Raw genomic sequence first — 21,580 nt, forward strand, 5'->3', positions numbered from 1 at the left:
TTTATCCCACCATTTCAAATCAGAATATTAATTTCCTGTAAACACTAATAAGAGCCCATTATTTAAAAGCAGAAAAATAGGAAAAAAAATAACACAAACAAAATAGGAAATCAAAAATAAATTAAAATGAAGAATAGAATATCAAAAATATGTAGTGCATATGAGAAAATATTGTCCAATTAAATCATAGGTTATAAAATTAATCATAAACTATGATATTAACTAATTTAAATCACAACTCAAATTTATGCCCATTAACCATTTTTCAATCTAAAACTAATAATAATGTCGTTAAGCAATTAAAATATATTGGTTTTAGATATATAAAATGTGCAATATTTCAGCTCAAATATGCATTAAGAATTTTCTCGTCACTTTTCTCTCATCGAGTGTGATCGTGCTCTATGTTGGAGATAGAATGATCATGATTTAGCCACTGGAGTTCCAGGAGAAAAGTCGATGTTTGAAGATCATCAAAGGTTCTAACTGCTACTGCGGTAGAGAAAAACGGGTTGTTTGTCGTGTCAAGTCAGAGAGTTAATTGACAAAGGTTTTGTAATTGACGACTTACTTGTACTTGATTTTCAAATAATAAAATTGATTTTTCTGGGTTTGGCTACTCCATTGGATTTTACCTTTAAAAAATTCTTTAAAAGATTTCCCTACGTTATTCAGATTGGTGTTATGCGATTGATTTATTTTATGTTATTGTTTGGTTATTAAATAAATGCATGATTGACGACTAACAATTTGTTGACTGAATTGGTATATCTTTATGTTACTATACAGGGATATTTGGATAATTTCAATTTGTATTAGAGTGTAGTTTACTCATTCGAGTGTGATACATGTCCCTGTAGATCATGTCATTATCATTGTCAGCCCCCACATTTTGATGGGGGAAACTTCGCTTATTGGAAAGTTCGTAGGAGAGCTTTCCTCAAGTCTTTAGATGAATGTGTGTGGTATGCAGTTGAACGAGGATAGACTAAGCCTGAGACAACTCTTGATGCTTAGATTTGAGATGAGATCAGCAGCTGCAATTAGAATAGCAAAGGAATTAACGTTATTTTTATGGTTGTATCTTCCAAAAATTTTAAAAGAATCTCAATGTGTAAGATTGCCATAGAAGTGTGAGATATTTTTGAATTAACACATGAAGGTACAAGTATAGTAAAAGATTTGAAATTGCAGATGCTAACCTTAAAATTTGAAAAGATTAAAATGCTAGAAGATGAGAGGTTTAATGATTTTTATGCTAAAGTTAATGATATTGTGAATTTCAGGTTTAATCTCGTCGAGAAGGTAGAAGATTTAAAGGACATGAGAAAGATTTTAAAGTCCTTACCTGAATGGTTTCTGCCCAAAGTTACAGCAATTGAGAAAAGTAAGGACTTGGATGCAATCAAAGTTGAAGAACTAGTCCGTTCCTTGCAAACTTATGAGTGCTCACTTCCTCAAGTCCATTGTGTTGAAAACTGTGAAAGAAAATCAAGATGACACTTTCAATGAAGAAAATCTGAATGATGAGGACCTAGACCTTATTACAAAGAAATTCAGAAAATCCTTATTTAACAAGAAAACTGGAGGAAAACAAAAATAAGGTAACAAATTTTCTACAAAGAAAAGTGATCTAAAAAATAGAATAAAGAAATGTATGAGAAAAAAGACAAAGTAAAATGTCATGAATGCTTTGGATATAGTCATGTAAGAGTGGAGTGCCCAAATTTAAGAAAAACAAGGAAAAATCATTGAATGTCGCACTTGATGATAGTTCAGAATCTAAAACTTCTAATTTATTATTTGATGATGAAAACTCCTTTATGGCTTTTACCATTGTTGTTGATGGTTTTTGGAAAATTGTGCTAACAAAATCTAAAAGTGAGTTTGATGATAGTGGCTCGGATATAACTCTTGTTGATATTGACCATGAGCTAAGCATACAAGAGGCTTATAATGATTTATGTGAAGAAGTGGTCAAGCTGAAAAAGCTTAACAAGAACCTATGCAACAAACTCATAGCAATGGGGAATGAAAAGAATAATCTTTTAGAGTCACTGAAAATTTCTGAAGTTGAGATCTCGATATTGAAGGCTCAAAAAGATGCACTAGACAAAGAATTGAAGAGTTCTCAAGAGTATCAACAAAAACCAACAACTCAAAAACTGGATGAGATGTTAAGTAGTAAAAAGTCCAACTGTGATAATTCTAGTTGAAGGTATACAACTTCCCAAGACAAAGCTACTCAAGCCTCATCGTTCGTTGTCACTACCTCGAAGACTATAGTCTTTGTCGAAAAAAGTCAAGTTGTGGATGTTTCAAAAGAAGTCACTTCAAAGTCAAATCATTTTGAAAAGTTACATGAAACATCAACCTTAAAGAAGCTAAACCGAGGTAAGGTTGGAGGTAAATTTGTGCTTATTTGTCATTATTGTGGTATTTTTGGTTATATAAGGCCATATTGCTTTGATTTAAGTAAAGTGCAGAAAAATGGAGGGGAAAAGAAAGAAAAAATGTAAAGACACTTGGAAAAAAAATCTAAGAGTTAAGCCAACAACGTACCCAAATAGTCTTATCTCTATCTTTTTCTCTCTAGAAGAAAGATGAGGTGAAGTGAGGTCCACTAAGATTCCAACAGAATTGGAGGTGGTTGTGGGGTAGAGGGGCGAACTATAACGGCTCTGTCTGTCATCTAGAAGTGACTGAACTTGGTGGCGACGACTGTTTGGTGGAGTAGGATGAATGACATAGAGGAAAGATGGGAGAGATTGAAGCTAATAGAAGAGGAAGCTCTGAATATAGAGCTTGGAGATGACATTTTGGAGGAACAGAATTACAAAGGAGATTTAAGCTTGGTTGGAAAGGTATGGATGTAGAGGAGTATAAGTAAAGTAATGATTGAAACTACAATGGCCAAAGTGTGGAGGATAAGTAAGAGAGCTAACTTTCAGGAGGTGGGATCAAATATTTTTGTGATAGTTTTTGCAAGTCAAGGCGATAAGCAGCGTATCTTGGATGGAAGGCTATGGCTCTTTGACAACCGACGGTTTGTGATTTTGCAGTTCGATGGATTTATACCACCATAGAAAATGAATTTCAAAAGTGAAAGACTCTGGATTCAGATGCATTACTTACCACTGGCATGTATGAATAGGGAATGATGGGAGCTTCTAGGAGGCACTATCGATAGAGTAGTAGAGGTGGATTTGGAGGAGGATGGGGTTTATTCTTAAGGGTTCTAACATAAATAGATTTAATAAAACCTTTGGCAAGAGAAAGAACTATAACAGTCAAAGGGAAGGCACACTAGATTCCTTGTAAGTATGAGAAATTGTCACATTTCTACTTTAGGTGTGGGTACATTGTATATGATGATTCAAGGTGTAAGGGGAAAGAGGGGGGAGGCTTAATTTGGAGCCTGGCTTAGAGTAGGGGTAAGAGCAAAAAAGAAAGAGGGATTTAGAAGTTTGGAATGGGGCCATAAAAAACACATAGAGGTGAAGGGAAGAGAAGAAGAAGAAGAGGGGGGGGGGGGGGGGGGGAGGATTAGTTAATGACATGGTGGAGAAAGTGAGGGAGGGTAGTGTAGAAAAGATGCAGGAGAGGCTTTTAATCAGGAGTTTGAGTCAACTAGAATGGTGGTAAGGGGAGAAAGAAGTGAAGAGTAAAAAAATAATTAGGATAGGAAAATAATAGTGAGAGATGGGTAGGTTGATAAAGAAGATGAGGTGGTAGAGAAAGGAGGGGAGGTACTGATTGAGCTGAATTATTGCATTTTTAATGCTTTTGGAACCAATATATATTAATTCTTTCATTACTTTATCATTGGTTTTATATGAAAAAATGAATAAATCAAAGTTGTAATTTTAATTGATTAAAAGCATGAATTTCTGCTTTAATTTTATCAACTGTTGATTACAATGGGTTATAGTACATATTGCTCGAGTGGCGGCTTTTTGCCGCTCTAGCAGATTCAGACAGATTCAAACGCTCGACTTCCGCTTGACAGTGGGCTCATGCGGGTGTGCGGGAAAGGAGATCGGTCGAGCGGAGGCATTTGGCCACTCGAGCGAAGTCAGGTAGAGTCGAACGCTCGATATTCGCTTGACACTCCGCTCGAGCGAATTTAGGCAGAGTCGAACGCTCGATGTTCGCTCGACACTACGCTCGAGCGAATATCGCATTTTACAGATTAGTGTTTATTTCGCCGTCAGAGTATATAAATGATTTTTTACATCTTATGGCCGACCTTTGGCTAAAGAACTCGGTTTTGAGTAAAGAAACACTTAAAATTCATTATTTTCCATTGATTTTTATTCAGATTCGGAGAGGAGGATTCATGCAATCGATCATTCACGCAGCTACACAATTTCCACTGGATCATTCACTCACACTGCAGCAGATTGAAGAATTCCTTAAGGGGTCCAATTGTCACACTGCAGCTCAGCCTCCTCCACCACTTCGAATCTTCATTTCTATTCAATTGGCTTGATCTTTTCAATTCCCTACTTGCTATTTCATTTCAGTTTTAAGTTTCTGAATTATTTTGGAGAATTTTGATTTAGACGTTTGAGTAATTTATTTGTTATTCATTTAATTCATGTTATTTATTTTTATCGTTTCGTTAAGCTTTCATTTTAATAGTGATTACAATTACGGTGGTTTAATTTGAGAATTTGTGATTTGAATACAATGATGAACCCTAGAACATTGATTTTGGGGCTTTTCAATTTTCAGTGCATGTTTTGTCAATTACTTCCTAATTTAGTTTAATTCTTAATTTAGTCTTATTAATTTCTGAGTTTAATCTATTAGTCCTTTACATTCTAATCCGACAATCAAAATCTAAAAACATGAATCTAGTCTATGACTAGTACCCTTTTCCATCCATTGCACATACCATCATTTTATTTTCTCTTTGTGAAGTTTTTCACCTTTTTCAACGAGTTTGATTTTTAAGTAACTTTCCCTGAGGAGACGATTTAGGAATTTATTCCGAATTATTACACGACATCCTCCTGCACTTGGGATAGCTTTAGTGCTACTCATTTTTGAGCGAGTTAAGTTTTTGGTGTCGTTGCCGGGGAAAGTATTTTAGCTTAAATTTAAACTCGTTATTTTTGTTATGCTCTTTAAACTGATGTTTCATGTCATGGGAGAGAGACAGTTCAAATAGGTTGCTTAGAGTCACATCGAGTGTTGAGAGTAGTATACACAGTTTGGAGATAGATAGCTCTTCTGTCTTTTCTATTAGTGAGTCAGGTGAGTAAATTGAAATTGAACTAGAAAACATGGCTGCACCTGCACCACGCACTCTTAATGATTATTTGCAACCCACTCGCACTACTACACCTTCATGCATTGTTTTACCTGAAAATGCATCTAATTTCTCTATTAAGTATGGCATGATGTCAGTGATACCTCAGTTCCACGGGATGGATTCTAAGAGTCCTTACCAGCACTTGACAGATTTTGAGTTGGCTTGCACTACTTTTATCACTAGGGCTATTTCTGATGAATTCATTAGACTTTGTTTATTTCCTTTCTCTTTAAAGGATAAAGCGAAGATTTGGTTTAATTCTTTGAGGCCTAATTCTATTTCTAGTTGCTCTGATATGCAACGTGAATTCTTACAAAAGTTTTTTCCTTTTCAGAGAACTCAGTTTTTGCAAGAGCAAATCAGTCAGTTCAATCAGAGACCTGATGAGACCTTTCAGGCCAGTTAGGAAAAATTTAAAGATTTGGTGAACATTTGTCCACATCATGGTTTTGAATCTTGGAGGTTGGTGAGCTATTTTTACACTGGTCTCACTCCAGAATGCAAGCAGTTTGTTCAGACAATGTGCAATGGGGAGTTCTTCAGCAAGGAACTTGATGAAGCACTATCATTTTTTGACTACCTTGTTGAGAGCGCACAACAGTGGAACACTCATACTGATTGAGTTCCATTAGCAGCACAGCCACTGAGGGCTATTTCTGGAGGGGGTAGATATGAGTTTAAGGAAGACACTGATGTTCAAGCCCGAATAGCTGCATTGACTAGAAGACTGGAGGTCATGGAAATGGAAAAAGTGAAGGCCGTGAAAGTAGTAGAGGCATGTTCTATATGTGCTGATTCAAACCATAAGACCCAAGACTGCCCGATTATGCCAGTATTTCAAGAAGGTGGGTCTGAGCAGATGCAATCTGCTAACTGGGTTAATAGAGCACAGAATCAGCCTTTCTCCAACACATATAATCTGAGGTGGAGGAATCACCCAAATTTCTCATGGAGAAATGATCAGCCTGGTCAGTCACCACCACCTCAACAGCAGTCATTTAATCAGGGTGCTCCTCAGTACCAGTATCCGCCATATCAGAATCCTCAGAGCTATCCTTATGTAGCTCTTCCTGGATTTCAGCTTCATGTAGCTGCACAGAGTTCTCAGCCTTCATCATCTGCAAAGAAGACTCTAGATGACAGTATGGCTCAGATGGCCAATAATCAAAACACTCAGGCCATAAATGAGTTGCGAGGCACTATTAATAAGATGAGCACAACCTTGAGCACCCTAGAGAAAGGGAAATTTCCAGTACAGCCTCAGCCTAATCCTCAAGTATACAGGCAGCAACAACAGCAAATGCATAATGTCTCAGGGGATGTTATTGAGACAGTGAAGACAGTTCTTACTTTGAGAAGTGGGAAGGAAGTTCCCCAACTAGAGATGCCTATGGACACACAGGTAGTTGGTCCTACACCTGAAGATGTAACAGAGACTGATAAAGTTGAGAAAGAATCAGAGGTAGTGAGACTAGAGCTGAAGAAGCCTGTGAGTGTAGATGTTGAGACTAGTAAGGGATACCAACCTGTGGTTCCCTATCCTCAGAGATTGGCAACTGGCCAAAAGAACAAGTATCACACGGAGATTCAAGAGATTTTCAAGCAAGTGAAGATCAATATTCCACTCTTGGATGCCATATAACAAGTGCCTTCATATGCAAAATTTTTTAAGGACTTGTGCATAGTGAAGAGGAAGCTGAATGTGAAGAAGAAAGCTTTTCTAACGGAGCAAGTTAGTGCATTGATATTGAACGAGACTCCTCAGAAGTTTGGAAATCCTGGCTCTCCCAACATTTCTATTATGATTGGTGAATCACGCATTGGGAGAGCTTTACTTGATTTGGGGAGTAGTGTGAACTTGCTATCGTTCTCAGTATATGAGCAGTTGGGATTGGGTGAGCTGAAAAAGACCTTCATCATGCTACAGTTGGCTGAAAGATCAATTAAGGTACCGAGGGGTATTGTAGAGGACGTGTTGGTCCAGGTGGACAAATTCTACTACCCAGTAGATTTTGTGGTTCTTGACATGCAGCAGCCGGTCTCCACTATTTATCAAGCTCCTATCATCCTAGGAAGACCATTTCTAGCTACATCAAATGCATTGATCAATTGCAGAAGTGGAGTTTTGAAGCTTACCTTTGGAAACATGGCACTTGAGTTGAACGTTTTCAACGCTTGCAAGATGCCAGCACATTTTGATGACACAAGTGATTAATATGCTGTGGAGAGTTTGACACCAACATATTTTATTTGCTCAAATTCTCCCTTCTCTGATGATGATTATATTTTTCAGACACCTGAATTTTTACTTGATGAGAAAATTGATCATATCAATGAAGATGACTTTGATTGTTTTGATTGTTTTGCAGATTCTTCTTTACCACTTGAAGTACAATTTGCGGGAGTAAGATGAAAACCCCAGTTTGAAGCTTTACCACCACCAGACATACTTAAATTTTCAGAGGAAGAAGTTTCCCAGTTGGAGCTGAAACCACTTCCTCAAGATTTAAAGTATGTGTTTCTTGGTCCTGAAGAAGGCACTTTTTCGGTGGTGATTTCCTCAAAGCTAAATCAAAAGGATGAAGCCTAGTTGATTGAAGTATTAAGGAAGCATCAAGGCGCAATTGGTTGGACAATAGCCGATATCAAAGGCGTTGATGCCGCTGTATGTACCCACAGAATCCATCTTGAAGATGATGCTAGACCGGTTCGTGATGCTGAACGTAGGCTCAATCCTACCATGAAGGAAGTTGTGAAAGAGGAAGTGCTTAACCTACTCGCAGTAGGTATCATTTACCCTATCTCAGACAGTAAGTGGGTAAGTCCAACTCAAGTGGTACCAAAAAGATCTGGTTTGACTGTCATAAAAAATGATAAAAATGAGTTGATTCCAACTAGAATGGTTACTGGCTGGAGAATGTGCATTGACTATAGAAAACTTAATTCAGCCAGTAGGAAGGATCATTTTCCTTTACCATTCTTGGATCAAATTTTGGAAAGAGTAGCTAGTAATGCATATTATTGTTTCTTGGATGTCTACTCTGGTTATTATCAAATTGTTGTAGCGCCTGAGGATCAGGAGAAAACCACTTTCACCTGTCCTTTTGGCACTTTTGCTTTTACTAGAATGCCTTTTGGTTTGTGTAATGCTCCAGCTACTTTTCAAAGATGCATGATGAGTATTTTTTCTGACATGATTGATGATATTTGTGAAATATTCATGGATGATTTCTCTGTTTTTGGAAAATCCTTTGAGAGTTGTTTGCATTATTTGGCACTTATTCTCTAGAGATGTGAGGAAAAAAATCTTTTACTTAATTGGGAGAAATGCCAATTTATGGTTACTTAGGGCATTATATTGGGGCATATTATTTCTTCTGAGGGTATAAAGGTTGATAAGGCAAAGATTGAATTAATATCTAAACTTCCTATCTCTAGGACAGTTAGGAATATTCGTTCTTTTCTTGGTTATGCTGGCTTTTATAGGCGGTTTATTCAAGGGTTTAGTTCTATTGCAAAACCTTTGTGCACTCTTTTACAAAATGATATTGAATTTGTTTGGACTGATGAGTGCCAAAAAGCTTTTGATACTCTTACCACTGCCCCTATTGTGCAACCCTCGCAATGGGACCTTCCTTTTGAGATTATGACAGATGCTAGTGATTATGCCTTAGGAGCTGTTTTGGGGCAGCGGTTGGATAATTGGCCATTTGTGATTTATTATGCTAGTAGAACCTTGAATGATGTCCAGAAAAATTATACCACTACTGAAAAAGAATTGCTTGCAGTGGTTTTTGCACTTGATAAATTTTGGACTTATATTCTTGGTTCTCCTGTTACTATTTTCACTGACCACTCTGCTCTTAAGTATTTGTTGGCTAAGAAAGATGCAAAACCACGCTTGATTCGCTGGATTCTATTACTTCAAGAGTTCAACATCAACATTAAGGATAAGAAATGAGTTGAAAATGTGGTAGCTGACCACCTCTCTAGATTGTCATCATCTCCTTCTTCAAATGTTAGCCTTCCTCTTCATGATAGTTTCCCGGATGAGCAGCTGTTTGTGGTTGATAGAGCTCCCTGGTATGCTGACATAGTCAATTATCTGGTGACTGAGCAAATACCTTCTGAATAGTCCACCCAAGATAAGCGTCGGTTTCTCTCTGAGGTACGACACTTTTATTTTGATGATCCATATCTTTTTAAATATTGTTCGGATCAATTGATTTGAAGATGCATTCTTGATGATGAGTTTTCTTCGGTTTTGAGATTGTGTCATATGGGTGCATGTGGTGGTCATTTTTCAGCAAAGAAAACAGTTTCAAAAATTTTGCAAAGCGGTTTTTACTGACCTTCCATGTTTAAAGACGTTTATAATTTTTGCAAGGCTTGTGAGCCTTGTCAAAAATTGGGATCCATTAGCAAAAGAGACATGATGCCTCTTTCCCCTATTCTTACTTTAGAAATTTTTGATTGTTAGGGAATAGACTGCATGAAAAATTTTCTAGTTTCTTTTGGAAACACATATAGTCTATTGGCTGTGGATTATGTTTCAAAATGGGTGGAGGCCATTGCTTGCAAAACAAATGACCATCATGTTGTCCTGAAATTTTTGCAATCTTTGTTTGCTTGTTTTGGCATGCCAAAAGTTATAAGTGATATGGGTTCTCATTATTGCAATAAACCATTTTCTACACTTATGAAGAAATATGGCATCATACACAGAGTTTCTACCCCTTATCCCCCTCAAACAAATGGGCAAGCTGAATTGGCAAACAGAGAGATAAAAATTATTTTAGAGAAAACCATCAAGCCTAATAGGAAAGATTGGTCGGTTAAACTTCTTGATGCTTTGTGGGCTTATAGGACAGCTTTTAAAACAAATCTAGGGATGTCTCCTTATCGATTAGTTTATGGTAAAACTTGTCATTTACCTGTTGATATTCAGCATCGAGCTCTTTGGGCCATAAAACATGTTAACATGTCACTTGATGAAGCTTCAGGGTTGAGAAAATTGCAGATCAATGAATTGGATGAAACTCGTCGGAATGCTTATGACAACGCTCAGCTTGCAAAGGAACGCATGAAAATTCTGCATGATCAGAAAATTCATCCAAAGCATTTTACACTTGGCCAGGAAGTCCTTTACAATTCTCGCTTGCACATTTTTCCTGGAAAGTTGAAATCCCGATGGAGTGGGCCGTACATTGTAAAGGCCATTCATCCTCATGGTGCGGTAGACATTGTCAATCCGAAAAATGGTAATAGCTTCACTGTTAACGAACAACGTCTAAAATCATTTCTGAAAGTCTTTGACCCACATGAAGAGATCTTGCTTATGCAAGACCCCGGGGAAGTGTTTTGATTTGCTTCTCATTCTTTACAGTTTTCTTTACTTGCTTTGTTTTTATTTGTTCTTTTACTTTGATTTTATATTTCATGTTGTTTGTTTGTTTTGCTTGTTTTTTCTGTGCACTTTGTTTTCTTTCATTCGACTCATTGAGGACTATGTCTCTCACTAGTTGGGGGGTAGCATGTGTGCACAGTTTAAAAATATATATTTATATATATATATAAAATAAAAAAATAAGATTTGTGAAATTTGAGCATCTTGGGGGAGTAGTTGAGCGGGATCATTTGTGAAGATTTATTTTCAAGCGTAAACATAGAGCATGATTTTTGATGCATCATATTTTGTTAATATGTGGCTTGAAACACCGGGATGTTATGCTTATTGAGATGAAACTTGATAAATTTTTTGTAGAACAAAAGGTAAATTTTGAAGGACATTTTGCACATGCTTACGCTTGTAGTGTTCCTTATTTACCATTCATTGATTTAATACTGGAGAAGTAAACTGCAGGACTACCGAGCCATGCCAAAAAGAAAAAGAAAAAGAAAAAGAAAAGAAAAGAAAAGAAAAAACGATTTGAAAAGAAAAGAAGAAAAGAAAAAATAAAAAAAAGAGAGAAAAGGAATAAAGGCAACTTAGTGAACTTTTCTAAGTAAAAAGGGCTAGAAACAGTTATCCAAGACTTTGGGGGTTGAGTATCCAACCTTTAAAAACAAAGCTGGTGTGAAAACTGCTAGTCCCTTGGGCATTGAGGTAGTTAGAATCAGCAATGATTAATCTTAAGGTTGAAAAATCCTATGGCAAATCATGGCTAGTAATGAGGAACACACAACCGGTCTAGCTCCACACACACATTTGAGTTCTGAGACATTTGCCTGAATTCTATGTGAAAGATTGTTGAGATAGTCTTGGTGGGTATAACCCTTGGGGGTTGAGTAGTAACGTGTCACTTTTGTGAGAATTCAGAATTGTGTTTGATTATTTTTGTTTGAATTTCAATCTTTATGCAATATTCATCTCAATTAATTTTCACTATTTTGCTCAAGGATTAGCAAAATACTAGTTGGGGGGTGTGATTGAGTTGAATTATTGCATTTTTAATGCTTTTGGAATCGATATATATTAATTCTTTCATTACTTTATCATTGGTTTTATATGGAAAAATGAATAAATCAAAGTTGTAATTTTAATTGATTAAAAACATGAATTTCTGTTTTAATTTTATCAACTGTTGATTACTAGGGGGTGTGGTACATATCGCTCGAGCGGCGGCTTTTTGCCGCTGGAGCGAATTTAAAGCCGCCGCTCGAGCGAATTTAGACAGATTCAAACGTTCGACTTTCGCTCGACAGTGGGCTCGAGCGGGTGTGCGGGAAAGGAGATCGCTCGAGCGGAGGCATTTGGCCGCTCAGAATGCCTCTGCTCGAGCGAAGTCAGGCAGAGTCGAATGCTTGATGTTCGCTCAACACTCCGCTCGAGCGAATTTAGGCAGAGTCGAACGCTCGATGTTCGCTCGACACTCCGCTCGAGCGAATATCGCATTTTACAGATTAGTGTTTATTCCGCTGTTAGAGTATATAAATAATTTTTTACATCTTATGGCAGACCTTTGGCTAGAGAAAATATCTCAAATGCTTAAAACATATTTCATACATAAAGACACATTGAACAACTAAGATCACAACACTAGTCCAAAATGGTTATGATCCAAAAAGTACTATAGATGCAACTCCATTGTACAAGTAGTAATTTACGTTAACTACTATATTAACATTGACGTCGCACCGTCTCTTAGTCAACTGTGTCTAGTTAGTCAGCTTCTGATTCTCCTTCAGGTTTTGTAACAAGATCTACCATTCAAGGGGAATGGTAGTTGAGACTACCAAAGTGAGATTTGATTACAAATCTCAGTAAGTTAACAAAAAACTTCCACACAGGCTAATGATGCATGGATGACGGTAAAAGCAAGAATGTATAATCAAATTCATAAGTAATTAAAGCATAACTTGACGTACAATATAGCATAACTAACATAACTTAAATTGAAACGTGAATTGAACTTGACTTGACATGAACTTGATCTGAAACTTGACTTAACATGAACTTACTCTGAAACTTGACTTAACATGAATGTGATCTGAAACTTATTCTTTAACTGCTTAAATACATACTCCACAGTTGTTGTGGCCCCATGTATTCTACATCTCACAATTGTTGTGTCTCCCGTAGTGTATGCTTCACAATTGCAGTGACCCCATATATAAGTAATCAAAGCATAACTTGACGTAACTTAAATTGCAACGTGAACTGAACTTGGCTTGACATGAACTTGAACATGAACATAATATGTACGTGAACATAACATGATATAACATAAACTTGATCTCATACTTGACTTAATGTGAATGTGATCTGAAACTTATTATTTAACTGCTTAAATAAATACTCCACAGTTGTTGTAGTCTCATGTATTCTACATGTAAATATATATTCCACAGTTGTTGTGGCCCCATGTATTCTATGTGTCATAATGCAGTTAAATATATACTCCACAGTTGTTGTGGCCCAATGTATTCTATGTGTCACAATTGCTGTGTCTCACGTAGTGTATGCGTCACACTTGCTGTGACCCTATACTTCGTGTGCCACAATTGTTGTGGACCCCACGAAACTGAATGTAAGTCAAGATAAAACGTGACTGGAATATGAAAGGATAAAAACCCTGACGTAACATAACGTGACTTGAACATAACTTGAAAGACATGACCAACTTGAGATAAGGTTATATCGTAACCTAACTTAAATATGTAACACACAATATTTCATAACATGATATCACATGTAACAGAAACATAATTAACCTGAAATACTTGCAACAGTGAACATGACATGACACACATGTAATAGATGGCATATTTAACATTATGTACTTGCAATATATGACAAAATATCTTGTGTAACAGATGAAACTTATGACAGAATAAATTCTGTGTAACAGACAAATATGTGATAACTTAGTATAGCATGACATATATGATAACACATATACATACACTGTAGTTCCTTTACTTAGCACACAAACACAGTAAATTGCTAGTAAGTTAAAAGCTAACTTACCTCGATCTTCACGTTTCTTATAAAACTTCAAGCGCGATCATGAGGAACTGTAATTAGTGATTTTAAAAGTTAGAACTAACTCACTAATAATTTGAAATATGGAAAATACTAACTTAAAGAGTAAAATTTCCATTTTACCCTCTACATGTAGAAAAATGACTGTTTTACCCTTAACTTAAGGATTTTGCATACTAACTCCAAAAGTCACCAAAATTTACATGCCTCATGTAAATTTTATCCTAAATTCAAATATCAATTTATAAAAATTTAAAACTAATCACAACTATTAAAACTCCATAGGGCCAAAATTCCCATATGTTATTTCCATTGATTTTTGTTTCTAACTTGTTTTGATTAACCTTTTGATCTATGACTTATATAAAGATGTGATCTTCAAACAAAACCATCACATGACTTAAAAAGATGGCCTAAAAAATATATAAGCTTCTAATTCAAGATCACATGGTTAAACATTAACCAAAACATAAATTGAGCCAAGAACATCCACACTTTGGCCTATCCGAACATCTCTTTGCATAATATTTCATATCTTTAAAACTAATTTCAAATATCTTCAAAATGATATTCTAATATGTATATAAGAGGCTTAAGATCCTCCAATAAAATTATCAAAACCATTGGAATAGGTTTAAACCACCAAAGATTTAAACTTTTTCAAAACAGAAACTGTTTTTCCTCTTCTAATTTCTAAGTTTCTAGATCTAAGAAAATATTTCATCAAAAATTTTAATCATGCAAAAACCCTCAACCAATAATTATATAAACATGTTAACAATACTCCATAAAAATTTCGGACCAATATCTATCCATTAGCTTGGTCAAAAACTTTAAACTATAACATATTCTCCAGTTTATCTCCTAGAATGACCTTTCTAGAGTTTAAATAATATTTGATTGACCAAATAATCTTCAAATGGAACAAATAAGATATCCACAGAAACTAGACTAAAAAGGGAACAACTTGTATGAAGGAGACTTTATGATAAAATACTTACAAGAGTTTCGAAATGGGCATACAAAAGAACACCTAAAACCTATCCGAGAGAGTGTTTGGTGTTCATCCAATGAAAGGTGTAAAGGAAAACGATTTCGTGGGGAGTGGCTGGAGGTATTTATGGAAAAAATATGGAAGAAGATGAGGCTGGAGTGAGAGTTGAGTGTATGTCTCTCTTACCCAGAGTGAGAGTTAAGTGTAGGTTTCTCTTACCCGGAGTAAGAGTTGAGTGTAGGTCTCCCTTACCCAGAGTGAGAGTTAAGTATAGGTCTCTCTTATCCAATAATATCTACAAAATCAACTCAAGATATTTTTACCCAATAATATCCACGAAATTAGCTTAAGATATTTTTGTCCAACAATATCCACAAAATTAGTTTAAGATATTTTTATCCAATAATATCCACAAAAATCAGTTCAAGATATTTTTATCCAATAATATCTATAGTTTTGAATAGACGTTTCGTTCGAAAATATGAAAAAGAGTTATTGCGCCATAAGACCTTAAATAACCCACCGAGTCTAATGGCACAAACCATAATATATTTAGACACTTCTAACTATCTCCAATAATGAAAAACACATTTCTGATACTATAATGAGTAATAACACTAACTATATAGTTAGACTAAAACCTATATGATTAATAGATTCATGAAAATTTAGAAGATCTTCACGAGGTTCCTAAAACCAATAGAAATTCCACAATTAAATTTCTAGCGGGTTGTTACAATCTCCCATCCTAAAAAAAGGATTTTGTCCTCGAAATCGAAGTAAATAAGAAATAGCAATTTAATGAAGAGATGTTGCTTACCAACCTGCTGCCTATCCCGTATATATTTACCTTTGAGATTATGTCATTTCTTAACTCTCTTACTTTAATCAACAATTATATTATACTTCTTTCCACAAGGTTGGCCAAGTTGTATCGACATACTCTCCAAATCTAAAACTTCTTGTAAATAATGTTCTGAAACTCTTCCTTAGAAAAACGTAAACGATATACTTTAAGTGTTCTTGTAAGTAACATAGTTAGTAGAGAATTTATCAAAATTAAGCCACTAATCTTTTTTTTTTTTTTTTTTAACAAAAACGGTGGCCATCTGTTTTAGACCAGACAAGCTCTGATCTGCATGATTTTTACAGGTCTTCTGTAGCTGTCAGGGGCTGCAGAGCTATGATACTACATCGCTCTTTTGTAGTTGTCAGGCGCTGCAGCTATAATACTACCTCGCTCTTTTGTAGCTGTCAGGCGCCGCAGCTATGATACTACATCGCTCATGTCTCTTGTAGAGAAATGCTTCACGAGAGATGCTGTGAAGTAATAGAGATGCTTCATCATAATTTTCTGTATAAAAGAATTATTCAGTTCATCTTCATTCGCATCTCATCTTCTTCACTTTTCTGAATTAGTCTACATTCTTACTCTGCAATCTCTTTATGCATTCTCACTTTGCTATGGCTCAGCAATCTTCTCATTACCAATATATGAGGTATTCTGCACCTCGTTCACCAGTTGTTTCTGCTTCTATCGTAGGTGCTATAATGCAATCTAATAATGATCTAACTAATAAGTCAGATAATGAAATTATCTACGAACTTGTGAGTCTCGGTACTCGATACTCATCAACCATTGTCGCATATTCTCAGCGACTACAATCCAAGATTGGTGGGGTTGACAAACTCAACGAGAATATTTCTATCCTTTAGTGACTTCTTCTAGAATCCAACATGAAGATAGAAGCACTAAAGCAAAAGAATAAAAATTTAAAATTCTTGCTTAAATCTTCTTTTAGATTGTCTACTCCTTTAGATAGGAAGGGCATGCAGATATTTGAACAACAAGAGCGTTTAAAAAATGAGGCGAAGAGCCTCAAATTTCTGCAATTTTACTTCGAGATTATAAAATAATAATTCACAAATATTCATATTTGTGTTTATATCTTTTGGTAGATATTCTGTGTGCTCCATTTTATTTCTTCTTTAATAAAGCACACCTCTTACAAAACTGTAATATGAATCTGAAATACTAATTGTATTTAAGAGATGGTATTTCAGATCTAATAGTTTCATTCATCTCCCTCTTGAAGTCGCAAGGGTTTTAGATTTATATATCAAATATGTGCAGTTTTCATGAGCTCTTCTGGAGCCTCAAAGATAATTAAATTCATCTATATAAACTGCAATAAGTTAATATAGATACTGAAAATATATGAAAAATAGCTTGTTTTAGATCATATAAGGATTTTTTAAACTTAATAGAATACATATTTATGGATGTATTCGGATTAGAAACTTCAGGCATTTTATATCTTTCAGGGATTTTCATATATATGTCATGATCCAATGATTCATATAAATATGCAGTTAATCATGCATATGCAAACTCTCGGTAAATTTCAAGCTAATAAAAACCACAAGGAGTTCTACTGGTCTAGGACTAACTTACTTTTTTATAATCGCAACAATCAATCCTCTTCTTAGGTGGTACTTCGATAACTGACCAGTTAATAACTTAAACTCAAGACTTTATCTCTTATGATTGTCATAACTCTTCTATCCATCATGATCTATCACTTATTCTAATTCTAAATGATTTGTTCCTAATGTTCACATAAATCCTCAAGACCAAGATTTTACTCCCCATATAATAGTCTCTAAAAGAAGATCAATCTACGTATCCATAAAGATAGTGCTTTGCCAGAAATCATTTACTGGCGGCGTGGTAAAACTATTATCATAAATGAATCCTATTAAGGCCAAAGCTTTTCCTAATCAAATTACTCTTCCAAACTCAATGACTTGACATACTCCAAAATAACAATAATGCAATACTACCATCAATTGCAATCAAATCAACTTTAACTATATTTAACCACACATAGATCCTAGTAAAATACCAGGGAAGATGCCAGTTCCTGCAGTTCCTGGGGCGCCAGCATCTACGTCTCTCTGAGTGACAACATACACTCTAATGGGTATATGCACTTGCCATAGTTGTTAATATCTAAGCACGTCGTTCAACAAACGTACTGCCTTAGCTAATCCTCCATCCATCGAGGGATTCTGATCCTCTTGATTGTTATCTCCCTTAGGATTCTGAGGTATTCTACTACTAGTCATGTGTCATTTCTTGAAACACACGAGTACACGTATTAAAACCACATACTACCTTTCATACCTTAAGAAATTCAAGCCTAATGATGACTAAAATTTCAAGCCTAATGTTTGGTGCATTTCCTAAGGACATGTGGATTTTCAACCTAGAGACATATTGTTCTAATACCACCCTGTGACTTAACATGAACGTGATCTGAAACTTATTCTTTAACTGCTTAAATACATACTCCACAGTTGTTGTGGTCCCATGTACTCTATGTGTAAATACATACTCCACAGTTGTTGTGGCCCCATGTATTCTATGCGTCACAATGCAGTTAAATACATACTCCATAGTTGTTGTGGCCCCATGTATTCTACGTGTCACAATGCAGTTAAATACATACTCCACAGTTGTTGTGGCCCCATGTATTCTACGTGTCACAATTGCTGTGTCTCACATAGTGTATGCGTTACAATTGCTGTGACCCCATACTTTGTGTGTCACAGTTGTTGTGGATCCCACGAAACTGAATGTAACTCAAGATAAAAGGTGACTGGAATACGAAAGGACAGAAGACCTAATGTAACATAACGTGACTTGAACATAACTTGAAAGACATGACCAACTTGAGATAGGATTATATCGTAACATGACTTAAAAATGTAATACACAATATTTTATAACATGATATCATATGTAAGGGAAACATAATTAACCTGACATACTTGCAATAGTGAACATGACATGATATACATATAATAGATGGCATATTTAACATTATGTACTTGCAATATATGACAAAATATCTTGTGTAACAGATGAAACTCATAACAGAATAAATTCTATGTAATAGATAAATATGTGATAACTTAGCATGGCATGGCATATATGATAACACACATACATACACTGTAGTTCTTTAATTAGCACACAGACATAGTAGACTGCTAGTAAGTTAAAAGCTAACTTACCTCGATCTCCGCATTTCTTATAAAACTTCAAAGGCGATCACAAGGAACTGTAATTAGTGATTCTAAAAGTTAGAACTAAATCACTAATAATTTGAAATATGGAAAATACTAACTTAAAGAGTAAAATTTCCATTTTACCCTCTACATGTAAAAAAATGACCGTTTTACCCCTAACTTAAGGATTTTGTATGCTAACTCCAAAATTCACCAAAATTTACATGCCTCATGTAAATTTTATCCTAAACTTAAATATCAATTTATAAAAATTTAAAACTAATCACAACTATTAAAACTCCATAGAGCCGAAATTCTCATATGCTATTTCTATTGATTTTTGTCTTTAGCTTGTTTTGATTAACCTTTTGATCTATGACTTATAAAGATGTGATCTTCAAACCAGACCATCGCATGATTTAAAAAGATGTTTTAAAACATATATAAGCTTCTAATTCAAGATCACATGGTTAAACATTAACCAAAACATAAATTGAGCCAAGAACATCTACACTCTAGCCTATCCGAACATATCTTTGCATAATATTTCATATCTTTGAAACTAACTTCAAATATCTTCAAAATGATATTCTAATATGTATATAAGAGGCTTAAGATCCTCCAATAAAATTATCAAAGCCATTGGAATAGGTTTAAACCACCAAAGATTTAAACTTTCTCAAAACAGAAATTGTTTTTCCTCTTCCAGTTTCTAAATTTCTAGATTTAAGAAAATCTTTCATAAAACCTTTTAATCATGCAACAATCCTCAACCAATAATTATATACACATGTTAACAATACTCCATAAAAATTTCAGACCAATATCTATCCATTAGCTTGGTCAAAAACTTCAAACTATAACATCAGCACTGCTACAGGTACACGGCCATGCGTACCCGTTGCGGAATCGGCTGACGTGGCGTCATGCCACGTCAGCCTATATATTAAAAAAAAAAAAAGAAAGCGGAAATCAATTTCGTTTTAGGAAGAAACCAGAACCCTTAATATTCTTTCGCCCATTTCTTTCTGTTTTCAAAAACCAGAACCTCCGATAAACTCCACGAGCGCCGAAACCCATTTTGAGACCACACTAACGTTGTCGTCGCTGTCGCCGTCGACTCCGGAAACCCAGAACCTCCGATGATAAACTCCACGAGCGCCGAAACCCATTTTGAGACTGGTTGCTTCCTCCTTTGGGCGTTTGCTTCCGCCACGGTTGCTGCAGTGTATCTATCCTTCCTCTCGCTCTCTCCCTTTCTCTCTGTTTTCATGCTCCTCTTTACTTTCTGTCTGATCGTTCTCACATCTAGAAATTATGCGTGATTAGCTCCATGATCAATAATAATAATAAGATTTTAAGAAATTCTGCTTTGTTCTCAAGTCCACCGATGGATAATCCTGGCGGTTCTGTATTTTTTTTTTTGGCGTAAAATCTATTTGTTTTTCCTTCACTTTCAATGGAACGAAACAGAGGCTGAAGTTCTCCATTTTTGAATTTTGCAGGTTGAGTTTTGCATCTGCTTGCTCCTGACAATTCTAGGTTACGTACCAGGAATAATCTATGCTTTCTATGCTATCGTGTTCATGGATCGCGACCAGTATTTCGACGAGTACAGGCGTCCGCTTTACTCTGCCGTCGTTGATAAATTCCAGAGAACAAGAACGATATATTATTCGATTCTACGGGACCTTCGAAATAAGAACAATAGCGAAAGCTACCTTTTGCTCGTAGAAACCCAAGTATCCCAACATACGAAATGAAAAAAAGCCTAAATTCATGCCGTGTCGCTCAGACTTCGAATATTTGACGAAGATTCAATGCACCCAAAAAAAGAAAAACAGAAAGACAAGTAAATAAAGAATGCTTTAATTCAGATATATTGAGCCAAGATTTACATTTGGCAATGGAATCTCAGGCCTTTATCCCTCGCCGTTCTATGTAAAGAAAAAGATTTAAGGGCAGAGCAGGAGAGAATTCCGAGAAGGTGAGGAGAGAGCGGGGCGAAATCGATTTTTCCTTCTGCTACGACGGCCTAATCCTGCACTAATTTCATTCGGGTTCAAACGTGAAGGGGGGAAGGCACGACTAAAGAAGGGGGGAAGGCACGACTGGACAAAATCGAGGGAAGGTTCGCACGTCTCGCGACGCACCGTTTCATTAAACATACCACGTGGGACTCGTGTACACGGCGGGTACTCCAAGCCGTGTGCAAAAAGCATTTCTCCTATAACATATTCTTCAGTTTATCTCCCAGAATGACCTTTTTAGAGTTTAAATAATATTTGACTGACCAAATGATCTTCAAATGGAACAAATAAGATATCCACATAAACTATACTAAAAAGGGAAGAACTTTTATGAAGGAGATTTTATGATAAAATACTTACAAAAGCTTCGAAATGGGCATGCAAAAGAACACCTAAAAACTGTCCGAGAAAGTGTTTGGTGTTCATCCAATGAAAGGTGTAAAGGAAAAGATTTTGTGGGGAGTGGCTGGAGGTATTTATGGACAAAATATGGAAAATGATGAGGTTGGACTGAGAGTTGAGTGTAGGTCTTTCTTACCCGGAGTGAGAGTTAAGTGTAGCTCTCTCTTACTCGGAGTGAGAGTTGAGTGTAGGTCTCCCTTACCTGGAGTGAGATTAAGTGTAGGTCTCTCTTACCCAATAATATCTACAAAATCAACTCAAGATATTTTTACCCA

The 21,580-nt window shown here is 35.8% G+C and overlaps 1 protein-coding gene across 1 annotated transcript; it reads left to right on the plus strand.

Moving 5' to 3' along the window:
• The first annotated feature begins 2,738 nt into the window (after positions 1 to 2,738).
• On the plus strand, positions 2,739 to 20,897 carry LOC122306284. Its single transcript, XM_043118716.1, has 4 exons — positions 2,739 to 2,864; positions 2,980 to 3,046; positions 20,052 to 20,101; positions 20,379 to 20,897. Exons 1-4 carry the CDS (start codon positions 2,739 to 2,741, stop codon positions 20,634 to 20,636), a joined length of 501 nt encoding a protein of 166 aa, XP_042974650.1. The 3' UTR covers positions 20,637 to 20,897.
• The last annotated feature ends 683 nt before the right edge of the window (positions 20,898 to 21,580 follow it).

The sequence above is a fragment of the Carya illinoinensis genome, chromosome 4, assembly GCF_018687715.1.
Source record: "Carya illinoinensis cultivar Pawnee chromosome 4, C.illinoinensisPawnee_v1, whole genome shotgun sequence".
Lineage (NCBI taxonomy): Eukaryota > Viridiplantae > Streptophyta > Magnoliopsida > Fagales > Juglandaceae > Carya > Carya illinoinensis.

Coding starts and splice junctions, on each gene's coding strand:
- LOC122306284 (XM_043118716.1), top strand. CDS start 2,739: ATGAATGACATAGAGGAAAGATGGGAGAGATTGAAGCTAATAGAAGAG. Junction 2,865..2,979: donor ATTTAAGCTTGGTTGGAAAG/GTATGGATGTAG, acceptor TTTTTGTGATAG/TTTTTGCAAGTCAAGGCGAT. Junction 20,102..20,378: donor TCCGCCACGGTTGCTGCAGT/GTATCTATCCTT, acceptor TGAATTTTGCAG/GTTGAGTTTTGCATCTGCTT.